Source organism: Watersipora subatra, chromosome 7 (assembly GCF_963576615.1).
Source record: "Watersipora subatra chromosome 7, tzWatSuba1.1, whole genome shotgun sequence".
NCBI lineage: Eukaryota > Metazoa > Bryozoa > Gymnolaemata > Cheilostomatida > Watersiporidae > Watersipora > Watersipora subatra.
In genome coordinates, this window is record NC_088714.1 from 33,348,592 (window position 1) to 33,361,629 (window position 13,038).

General features: G+C 36.4%; 1 protein-coding gene across 2 annotated transcripts in view; it reads left to right on the plus strand.

The window, feature by feature from the left end:
* The window catches only part of LOC137399805 (transcriptional adapter 3-B-like), a 34,615-nt gene extending 24,574 nt beyond the window's left edge, over positions 1 to 10,041 (plus strand). For both annotated transcript variants that reach the window (XM_068086033.1, XM_068086034.1), the window contains 3 exons: positions 75 to 204; positions 5,519 to 5,603; positions 9,560 to 10,041. In XM_068086033.1, coding sequence (XP_067942134.1) covers positions 75 to 204; positions 5,519 to 5,603; positions 9,560 to 9,694 — 350 coding nt within the window. In that variant the 3' untranslated portion in view covers positions 9,695 to 10,041. The remainder of the gene's footprint in view (positions 1 to 74; positions 205 to 5,518; positions 5,604 to 9,559) is intronic.
* The last annotated feature ends 2,997 nt before the right edge of the window (positions 10,042 to 13,038 follow it).

Genomic DNA, 13,038 nt, shown 5'->3' on the forward strand with positions numbered 1-13,038 from the left:
TGACCTTGTGCAGTTTTTGTCCAGGTACTTGTTATGCATGTCATAAAACTACCGATATGTCCTTCCATGCACAGGCATATTGTCACCAGAGGATGCCATTGACAGCGAGGACGGCGATGAGATCCTGGCCGAGTTGAAGCAGAAGCAACAGGAACTAAGGGCCGTTGGACAACACAACCTCAACATGACGAAACAGCTATACAGGTAGGTCTTCCGCAGTAATGTGCGTCACAACGACTTCCCTCTGGCAGCCCCTGATAAAATGTCACATGTTAGCTTTTGACACCTGCAAAAGCATTAGCCAAGTGATATCTTGGTATCACCATTCTATCTACATATCTCTCTCTCTCCTTGGCTGTCCTGTGAGACAGAGTACTTGTAGCCTCAAGTCTGTATTAATTCAAGGTCTAATCAATTGTTATGTAACAGTTTTGGCTCTGCTGCCAATGCTCGCTGCTGACTGATTGAATAATGAACTAACTCTGTATGTGAATCGGATGGAATAACGTATGTTTTAGAATTGATGTTTGAATTAAATGTTGACGCCAGCCGTTGGTGAAATGAATATTGCTTGTTTCTCGAGCTGTTTACATGACAACGTGACAGCACCTGATTAGAGTGTTAAATGTCACATCAACAGAATGGCTTAAAGCTTGAGTTCCCTTTGGAATTCTTTGGACTTGCGTGACAGGCATCCATTGCAATGCATACTCCTCATTGACAATCATTTCTCCGCATTTGTTGCGCTGTACTCTGATGAATGTTGGAGGTCTTTGATTTGCACTAGTAGAAGCGCTGAATGAAATTATTTGTTTGGTGTGAATTGGTAAAAAACATGATTTAGCTACATTCTATAGAAAGCTATAAGACGTGAAGACCTTTTTAGACATTGCCAAGTTAAATTTCCGCTCCAAATGGTTAACAAGCATTTCTAACATGAAAAATTCACTAGTTATGCCTAAAAATGTGTGTTCATTTCACAACAGAGTTTTTTTTTAAATGTAAAGCGAGTCATTAGGCTCAGATGTATAATTGTTTATGCAGTCATATGGCTGTTGTAAAATAGGAGTTGTCTCATCTACATAGGATATAAAATAGAACAAATGTCTGATTCACACAATGACTCAGCTCAAACAAATGACATGAGAACTTTCTAGAAGTCATTGCTGTTTTGTTGGTGAATACGAAAAGAAAGATGAAAATTAAAAGTAGAAAGTAAAAAATATAAAAATTATCAAATATATGTCATACTATTCAATTTAAACATGACCTAATTTGAGTTATAGTAAGTTATGTTCCTACATCTATGCATTACCGAGTCGACACTTTGGTTAATCAGTCCTTAAGGTAACGCAACAATAGCAACTTTATGTATTCTTACTTTATCACTAATTACATACACTATACACTATGCAAACATAAAAATCTAGAGTCTAGACAGTATTTTGTAAACCAAGATGAACAAGTCGGTCCGCAACAGAAGAATACTAGAGATAGAGAGGGAGATTATCAGTTGGCCACTGAGCCATGTCGTTGAGTTTCTTCAGCTTGCTTATCTAGGTATGTTTGAGGTTCACATTTTTGTTTGGTATCCGAAGTAAAAAAAATGTTTCAAACTGTTTCTGAAAACTCTGAATTGTTCGACATTTAAGATGTATGAGATTTGAGATGGCTCAATATTGATTGTCGGAGTTGATACACTGTCAAATTGTGAAATTAATCACGACAGACTCTAATAATTTTGAAAACTTGTTGCGCATTGTCCCCCAACCAAGTTCAATACTTTTTTCCCTATTCAATGTTGACCCCTGTTTAATGTTGACCCCTGTTCAATGTCGACCCCTGTTCAATGTCGTCCACCGTTCAACGTTGTCCCCTGTTCAATGTCGACCCCTGTTCAATGTCGACCCCTGTTCAATGTCGACACCTGATCAATGTCAACCCCTATTCAATGTCGACCCCTGTTCAATGCCGACCCCTGATCAATGTCGACCCTTATTCAATGTTGACCCCTGTTTAATGTTGACCTAAACTACTGACCAGTCAGTGTGGGAGCTGCCGCGGGCTTGTGACTATATGAATTGAAGGTGGGATGTCTCATCATTTAGTTATTATAAACTGTAATATCCACTCAGCCTATTACTTTTTCTACAAGGATTGAATTCCACATCATGTAAAGCATATTTACTGGCCTGTCGCTGGTGCGTGTCATTCATCTGGCTCTGATCAAAATGGGCGAACCAAGAGTGGTTTGCTGCAATTGAGCAAGATAAATGCTATATAGCTATTATCTTCAGGTTATATGGCAGTTTTTCGACACTATACCGTTTTAATTTAAACTCGGGACTAAAGGCCAAAGCATACTAGGGATGACATGAGAAACACTCCGAAGTGCGCTAATACGATTAGGCCTACTCTGCCAAACACACAGGTGTCGAACCTTTGTTTGTCCTTGAAGTTTTGTCCTTGAAGTTTTGTCCTTGAAGTTTTGTCCTTGAAGTTTTGTCCTTGAAGTTTTGTCCTTGAAGTTTACACTGAGAAATTTACAGTATATTATGTTGCTTGTAACATAAGCTGTACTGTTTTGTTGTACGTTTTCTAATAATTTACTTTTAATTCAATTTTAATTCTGTATTATGCTGTAGTATTTTAAAGCAACTGACTTGTTTATTATAAATCAAACTCTTGGATGTAATTCTAAACTCTCTTTAGTAGCAATAAGTTAATCATGAGAATCTGGCAGACATAATGCCGAACACTCCTACTGAATACGCTAGCTCTCATGACAGAGTAAACACCTGCATTCTTCAGTGGATCGCGCTCAATATTTTGCTGGTTGTCTCAGCCTTGCAAGGAAAAGTTGGCAGTCACTTTAGCCTGGTTCCCATATACGCCGCAAGCGACAGCACCACAGGCTATTAACGGTGAAATGTGAACCTACGCGCCGAGTACCGCCGGCGGTCAACGCAAGAGTTTAGCGCTTGTCAAATTTCGCGAAGAGCCACAGGCAAAACCTTCCTGAAATGCACTGTACATATGAAGGTCAGCATTATCGAAATGGCATGGCGAGCGAACATTTTTTCATGCGATTATTAGCGATGCAACTTTATGTGAACAGAAGCCACCTAGCCTCGCAAGTCTTTTGCTGCACAAGAAACCGCCGGGGTCTCCACAATCGATATGGAAACCAGGCTTAAAAGGAGTATGAAAGATAACAATGCTAATTTACATCTGGAGGTAATGCGCTAACTTGTATCAGCCAGTAATAATAATAACTCTGTCCTATGTGACTGGTTTACAGTTTACTAGTGGCTCTTGTCATGCAAGATTCTCCCAAATAGTGAAGATAGATACTTGGTAGTTGGCCCTACAAGTAGTGCTCTACGACATTCGCTTGCGGTCCTCACTCCATGGTGTGGAAACGCTGATATCATCAGTGTTGAAAAATGCTTGCCATTAAGCGGAAAGCGGTAGGCTGAAATTCTGTTTCATCTAGTTCAAAATTAGACCATTGTAGTCTTCCGCCTAAAGGTATATCTATTTATAACATCACCTGATATGGAAGTAATGATGTACACCGGATGGTGAATAACAGGTCTGATTATGTTGCCACCTTTGGCGTAAAGAGTGGTGTTTGTATTTAGGGATATAGTGACGTAGTGGACATTCTTCTCAACTACCTACTGCCTAGCCTGGACTCCCTTAGCACCAGGTTTAGCGCATAGCTTCAGGAGAGTCAAGGATATTATAAAGATCTGTCAGTCTTTTGGAATTAATTTTGTTCACAACTTGAATATTTAGGGCCTATATTTAAATTATATAATAATTATATTATTATATCATGTTATAGATTATACAAACGGTATCTGTAATGGCAACCAGTTGTGAAACATTTGTGGCATCTATGTGAAGAATAGTTCTTCAGATATACCTGTTTACTGGTAGTTTTCTGCTTTTAAGCTTTTTGTAATCAGCTGAGTTTTGGCAGACCTTAAGATATAGAATAATTTCAGTTTGCAATGTATTTATTTTATAGAAACATTTTGAAATGTTTAAAATTAATTTCAAGTGACCAAATGTAATGCAACACTATCGGCAAAGGAGCTTTTATACGCCATCTATGGTCTCATTGTTCTAGCGGTACGGGAAAGTTTGTCAAAGTTCAACATTTTAACATTTTCATTTACACTGTATAGCAGATATTATGGTAAATTGTATTTCATTATAGAAAACTGGTCACAATATAATTACAACATATAATTTTCCATCTGAGCAGACAACTGATACCTTTGAAGCATACCATATACTTTCTTTGAAATAATAAGAAATAAGAAATAGAAATAAATAAAAAGCTTTCTTTAAGAAATAAGAATGTATTAATTTTTCCTTATTTCACGCATCAAATAACTAATCTTGAGCATCACGCTGTCTCTTGGTTACCATGATTAGTTTTATTGATTCAGCTCATTCCTAGCCAACAAAAGGCCAATAGATTTATTCTGCCACCAACGACATATCGAAAAACCAGTTGTGTTCAGAATTTACCTTTTACTGTAAAAGTACACGTAATCTCTCTGCCATTTATGTACCCTCTTGGGTACGTAAGGGCGCCTTATTCATCCAACACCACGGGGGTTTCAACATCTGTCAATGAATTGCCATTCTTCCCTCTCAGGCTTCCTTGAACCATTGCTATATTTTCTCGTAAAGTGTTTTTTTTCGGAATATGCAGGTGTGTGCGGTGTAGGTATGAATCTCCTGACATTTCTATTACTGAAGCAGGGAAGTTGTGGGTAGTCTTCCTTTGCGACTTCGCTCTGTCCGTGGCCCTCGAGTTTCTTCATTTTTATTTAATAAGGAAAACTTACTTTTAGAAGTAGGAGTCGCTTTCTGCTTTGAAATGAGTTGAATTAGAGAGTTATTGCAGTATATAGCAGTATCGTATATTTTATTGTTACTATGAAAGTCCAGGGCGTTTTCTCCCTTAGGGATTTCCTTCATTTGAATACATATAGCGATATGTGGTGTCGTCATTAAGGCATGAATGTAGAGTACTGTCTATTGATATGAAAGTCCACTCTGAATGAGCTGTCATACAAGAGCTTGAGAATGTTTGTCAACCATTTAATAGAATTTGACGATTTCGTTATTTTTCCCCCATTTCTTCCAATAAGCGCTTTATATTATATTGCTGTCCTGAGGCTGATCGGCTCAAGATATTTAGCATTGACTTTGCCTCTTTCGTTCTCAACCCAGTCATGCTTCCCGTTTTCATGCCCTGAATTGACTATTAAACTGTGCTTGGTAAATATTGGCTTTACTCTAAACAGCCATATAGAAGATGTACAACTGTTGTTCAGGAATCGTCATATTTAGATAAATTCAATCTGTTTTAGTGTTTTTAACAAAAAACTTTTTGTACTATGGTTGAGTATTTGTGTAAAACATTGAGTCAACAGCCAATTACAGAGAGTTGTCTCCCTTCGGTTGTATGCAGAGCTTGCACATACACTTGCAGGCTAGCCAAGGATGAGATGGCTAAACAGGACCTAAAAAGGAAGCTTGCCACTGTTGATGCTGATGTTATGGAGGCGTACAAAAGGGTAGGATGTAATTTATTCTGTTCTCTTGGAAAAAACTATAATGAGACGGGTTTTAGCTTCCAAAGACAAGGATGGTAGTTTTAGCTGGACCAATCGTCTGCAAGTACTCATCACTCACCATGCCTTACTAACTATTCATCTGTCCTTATTAGCGACTCTCCATTCCAGCACTACTTTTTGACCTTTTTGTGTGCACGATATTTCCCTCACAAGCATACGGTTCGGTCATTGGCCATACCGGCAGATCATTAATGTTGCGCAACTTTGACTCCTGTGCAATGCATTTTTTTTCCAACTTTCAACCGTTGCTTCGGACTGTAATATTATACTAATAAATTATACTTATTATAGTATGGATTGTGCAGCTAGTCATTTGCCCTCATGACTGTATTCCTCGTCTGAACTGTTGTTTTTAATTAGATGTAATAGTGAACCTGTCTTACACATTGCTAGGGGTCTGACAGCATCAAAGGTTATGGTATTTTACAAAAATCATTATGAGACCGTTAAACCATAACTGTCACGTACAACTTTTATCGTATTTACTAGGTAAATCAGACACGCTGATTCCGATTTTGTACTCAACATAAAGATTGGTCCACTAACCTTCAAAGTCATTTAGGCTTTTTTAAAGCGTTTCGGTATCCATCTCGAAAACAACACAATCGGCATTACAAGCTCCGCCCATAAATATGTGATGAAACCTAGCTTTTTCAGGAACGGAAGTTAGAGATGGTTAGTCCGATTTAGAATAATAGAGATGGGGGTCTTAAAACCCATTATAATCTAAATTAAGCCTGTAAAGTAATCTGTCTTTTATGAAAGGTATATAAACTATTTAAAATTGCTCGTAGCTTGTTACATGATGTTTAAATAGGCTGGACGCCGAGAAAAATGAGCTCAAAAAGTGCGGTTTTACCACAAGCTAGCGTTTTTACCGCGCTTTTTTAAATATGCAATGTTAAATAGCTTATCTACCTTTCAGAAAAGACTAAGATTATTTTTAAGGCTGAATTTAGATAATAATGGATTTTAAAACACCCATCTCTATTATTCTAAATCGGTCTAAGCCATCCCTACTTAACATTCGTTCTTAAAAAGCTAGGTTACGTCACGTATTTATGGGCGGAGCTTGTTGTGCCGATCGTGTTGTTTTCGATACTGATATTAAAACGCTGTAAAAAAGCCTTCATTACTCTGAAAGTTAGTAGACCAATCTTTATTTTGAGTACAAAATCGGAATCAGCGTGTCTGATTTACCTATTAAATACAATAACAGTTGTACGTGACAGTTATGGTTTAACTTTACATTAGTCAAGGGAAGCTGGTTTGTGAAGTACATGATAATCATTCACCATCTCACATATGAGCATTAATGTTGGTCAATGACAATATCTTTATGTCATTGACTACTTGCTTGACTAATGAAAAGTATTGTATGTAACCATGTATAAGTATAATTCCAGTTTCTGTGAAATGGTTTATAGAAAACTTTTTGGGTCGACTTATACATGAGTAATGTTTATGGACACTTTGCTGCCGAGTCGAATAGAATGTAAATATAAAAAGAAAACTCTCTTATTGCACATGTAATAAACACATCACGGTATGAAGCATTAGAAAATGCTCATAATAATGGTACTTCATTATGTAAATGCTAAAGTTACTTTACTGAATTACCAGTATCAAATATTAGTAAAAATATGTTATATATTATTTTAAACAAGCTTATAACAGCTCAATCATAACATTGTAACCACCATTGTTATGCTGTACTGCCATCAGGCTGTAAATTTAACAAGGAGTATGTTATCGAAAATATTATGTGAAATTTTACAACTGTAAATGCCAAATAAGGTCTAATACACATACATTTACATAGACCTAACTCCATAGATACCGCTTGTCACACACCCGATGTCGAAGAACTCAAATTTATTATATTGAGTACACAATCTTTGAATTTTATAAGTTATGTTTTTATTCCGAAACAGCAACAATTGGTTTCGATTTGATATAATTATTCCAGAATATGCTGGAATATTCTGGAGTAGCGGAATCAACTTATACATGAGTAATACCTATGATAATGCAATTTTTTGTCTGAAAATACCTATCGACTTATATATGAGACCGACTTATGTATACATGAGTATATACAGTATTCAATGCTTTAGGCATTGTTTCTGTTACTCAAATATTTGTAAGAACCGTAGTTAGATAACCGCAACAACGCATATGAAATGTTCCATTTTCAGCTGCTCTAAAATATGAAAACAACCAGTTTTAAATTTTTCGGTATATATACATTGATGAGGTATAGTGCAGTCAGCAAGTGAAATCCGTAGCTGTCAACATTTTAACATCTAATCACACAAGGTCAGACCAAGGTAGGTTTGACATAAACATATCGAAAGTGTTATTGTAGATTACTATTTTAAATATTTTCAAGTTGTTAAGATTCCCATGAAACAATAATTTTCATATAATCAATATGGATAGATATTTATTTAAGATACTTGTCTCTAATGTATATATAGATAGAAGCACAGAAAATTTGGAGACGTATTTCTCTGGCTATAAATTACATGCCATAGTTGATTTGTAAAATGAACGAAATTGCGTGATTTGAACCCTATATCCAAAATTATGTATTCCAAAGGTATTCTATTCTATTGATTACATTATTAATATATAAGCAAGCACCATAAAACACATTCAGTATTAATGAATGATATTATTCTAAGAATATATAAAACATATTGTCACCATAGACCATATATACTTATCATTAGAGCTGCACAATGATCGGGTTAATTAAACGATTAACGCCGATCAATACAAATACACGATTAACTGAGTTGAGCCAATTAATCTTCAAATTAAATACAACTGAGGTGGTGATCATGATGTGGTTCCTTTGTATTGTTCAATATATAATAATAACATAGCAGGTTACTACCATTTAATTTACTAACAAATAAATATTATGACAAGCAACACTTTTTTACCAATTATATACAACCACAATTATTTTGCACTCAACTATAAAAACACAAAGTAAGTCACTTACGTTTAACTTGTTTATACAATGCACAAGCAAGTGCCGATCTAGCCGTAAGCGGCCATGTTGTTAGCTGTTCGAACATGTTTCTAGGTAGTAGCAACAAAAGCGATTTCAGTAGTATTTAATACATGTATCTCACAGTCTATTTTTTGTTTATTTTTAAAAACTTTCTTGAGTAAATTATACATGTATTTTCATTTTTCAAAAAAATCACACTCATATTTCACCTTTAGAATATCAGTAATATAAGATTGACACTTTATTGGAACATGAAAGCAGACAAATGTCTTCCATACTAGGTAGCGCATTTCTGTACGTTGTTGGAAGCATAACAAGAAAGTGAAGTGCAATATATGCCAGAAAGAATTTGCCTACCACCACAGCACATCATCATTAAGATATAATTGAACTAATTCTCATCATACTGCGCAAAAATCATCACCAGCTGTCGCAGACAATAACTACTATAGTAACTACTGTCTCCTGCGAGTGGCTATTCTCTAAAGCTGGCAATATTGTATGTAAGAAGAGGGCATCTCTTTATTCAGATAATGTGAATAAACTGTGCTGCCTCAACTCTTGGCTGACTTAATTATAGACTTTCATAGACTGTTTTCATACTCATAATAATTTTACATTGTAACTTATGTACATTGTACATAACATGTACTCCTGCTAACAATTGTCACAATTATAATTAATTTATATGTAGCTGTATTATTTGTTTTTGAATATGCAGGTTTTTGCAAGATTAATTCTAAGAATAATCGACGATTAACTGGTTCAGACCAGTTGTTAATCGCGATTAATTTTTATAATCGTTGTGCAGCTCCAGTTATCATTAACTTTCACCTTATCATGATGTCTATTTGATGTTATTTACTTGTAGGTTGTGGCAGCAAGGCAAAAGAAGAGGCCTCCAACAAAAAGAGAAAAGGACACGGTGATGAAGGCCCTGAAGGAGAGAGATGCTCTCATCAAACAGATAGACTCCATAGGACCAGCTGTACAACTCTCCCTTTAAGTGCTCTTCCATAATGTACATAGTTGTTTTATGTGTCAAATAAGCTATGTAGTCTTTACTCATCGTTGCAATTCACGTTTGTCAGCGCGAGAGCCTCTCAATTCTGTCTGTCGCCATAAAAGCCTATCCGCCATGGATTAATTAATTAAACTTCCATTGACATTTTGTTGAAGTTTATTTCCACATATTATGAGTAAAACTAGCTTGACAGGTCTTTGTAATCGTAGTGTTTCCATTAGTTTTTTCAGTATTCTTGAATATAATTACCTTCCTGTATAGACACGCTTAATGATTTCTGTATCTCTGATCAACATGGTATGCCTTGTACCTTATGGTGAGAATAACAATCCGCTCTGATAGAGTAACAAGTCTCACTCACTGATTAGGTTCACCGAGTTCTTTTCCGCGCCTATATTTAATAGAGTTTATTATGAAAGCTGACGTTCAGCTTTATTCACAAATTGATGGCCTTGCCATAGAACTCTGTTGGTCTGTTATTAATCATATAGGCCAAGTCTGTCGGATACATGTTTCCATTATTAAAATCAATAAGCCTCATGAAAAATAAAAACTTAAGATGCTCCGTATATTTAAATTTCACAAACTATTAATTTTTTAGGATAAATAAATGATGCTAAACATATTAAAAGTGACTATTTTGAAGAAGTGGTTTGAGAGAACTGCATTCACATTATTATGTGAATGTTAACCTAGAATATATTGTCGGGTGTTGAGGGCAGTTTCAATAGAGCAACAGCTCAAGGGTCAGACATCTGTGCGGGATTTGTGTTGCGAGAAATTGTAGCAATTGACAAAACCCTGCGCTTGCGATTGGTAGTTGTACTGTAAAAGACATGGAACTTCATACGCTTCATTTGTCCAAGGAAAATGTAAGGCAAATTTTTGTTACCACAAATTTTGTAGTACTTTTAAAGGTTTTGCTATGCCTGCCTTTTGGGAAAAAAAATCGTACATTGATTTTAATATAGTAAATCCTCGACTTCATTTTGCTATGTAAAACACCAAACAGCTGTGGTATTAAAACATTTTGTGCATAATTTGCACTGCTTCTATGCACCATTTATTGGTTCATCTGTAGTACCTATGGTTTAGAGTAGACTGTATAGAGAAAAGCATTTACATACCTTAATTCTCTTTTTTCTAGTACTTGTGTATGACATCCAATCAAACAGGAATTAATTTACTGCACAATCGTATTTGTTGACCTGCGTTGACCATTCTGAGAGGTCATATATGTGAATTCTATACCGCACAGTATCCAGGGCACAAACCGCAGTCATGGAAGGTAGGCCTGTCAGGGAATTCCGTCATAAAATTTGTTCCGAAGACTAATTAATTGCTGAGTACTGAATCCATTGTGCAATTTGATTGGTCAAAAGAGCACTCCACAGTAAGATTAATCCGATCTTACATAGGCCTATCCCATAATGCAATTGATATGTAAAGGAAAAATAACATCACTCTTTGCAATTTAGATTTTGTAATACTGGAATGAAACAAAAAATGTTGGGCCTCCTGAACTACCTCCACATGTAGACAGTCTGTAAAACTGCAATGTTAGGTTTCGTTGCTGGTTCTGTGGCTTTCTGGAAGTAACATAGTTTATGCTGTGGATATAAACAATATTGTTTGTTTCTCACTTTCTGTCGCAATTGTCCTAGAATAAAACATCATTTTAAAGAAAGGGTTCATTCAAATCAAGAATACCGTTACCCTGGCAGCCTAGTGTGTCGTGAGAGATCATCAGGAATGCCGGTTAAGCGCAGAGAATAAATATATACACAGTTACTCTAAATTGATTGGTGCAGGTGTTTGAGCAGTAGTTCATTGGCTTTTTAGACATACTAAACCTCACTAGTGCCATATGCGCTTTTACTGATCCTTTTTTGTATTAAAAAATAAAATATGGTGCTTCAAATTCAAGACTGTTTTATTGGTGCGCAAAAATGAACTGTGTATTACCATCACTGTCTTCAAGGAACAAAACCTATACAAGGTATGAAGTCACTACCAACTACATATTTTCATAAAGGTACGACCATGCAAATCAGAGTGACTTATGCTTTTGCCTTTGAGAGGCCCAAACCTCTGAGACTGATTCACCAAACCAGTGTTGAGAACCACTTTGCTAGAGTGTCGGTCTATCAAACCACTTGTCATGAGTTCGACTTACATCGAACACTGAATCTTTTTTCTGACCTCTAATCTTGGTTTCGGATGGACAGACAGACACCATTCTCATTATAGTAAAGATTACAAGAACTTACATGTATAGTTCCAATAATCAATTTTTACCAGACTCATTATTATGATCAAAGGCTATTTGTAAAATAGTTAATAACAAAAACTAGACACATACATGTTGCAGCACGATTTATAGTTAATGACATTTGAATCAAAGAGCCCAGCCTTCGACACTTGTAATGGTAGAATCTGTGGGTTTCCTTGATAATGCTTTGTTCTCCATAGAAATGAGCTATATAGTTTTTGATGTTATATTGCTGCTGCGAGCGAAATTTGAAAGGCTTTATGATTGTCACAGACAGGTTTTCTACCTGTAGCCAAGAAACTTTATAATAGGTTATAAGACTGCTGAGTAAACTGACAAACTATAAAATATTTAGGAGTGCAAGTTACAGATCCTTGTTGATGACCAAATTGAGAGGCACTTTCTCAGATTTCATAGGCCAGCGAGTGGTGGCCTGCGATCTAAATCGTCGCTCACATGAAATACGCATCTCAGTGCATAAGACTAAGGCATGGTTCTCATATACGCCTCAAGCACTGGTGCAAAGATCATACTGCTATCGGCGGAGAAACGGAAACTTATGCTCAGAGTTCAGCACTATTCAACTTTCGCAAGGATCTGCAGGCAAAACCTTCCCAAAAAGCACTGTACAGGCTAAGGTCAGCACTTTCAAAACTGCATGGTGAGCTGCCATTTTTATGCGATCATTAGCGAGGCAGCTTTATGTGAACACGAGCCACCGAGCCTAGCGCTGCAAGTGCTTCGCTGCATAAGACTACTGCCGGGGTCTTTCAGTCGATATGGGGAACCACGCTCTAAAACTGGTTCACAGTATATTGCGGCATGTCGATGTTAATCACACAATACTTCGGTGTTCGTCTGTAATAATACTGTTCACACTATCACAAACACATCTGCGTTTATATCAGCGAATAGTCCATGGCATAGCATTCTCATTATACAATGCAGTCGCGAAAACGGCGACATACTAGTCCAGCAGCAACTGCCATGGAAGAAAATATGGATCGAGCAATTTGTGACAGCCAATCACCATCACTGAAATGGTACACATTGC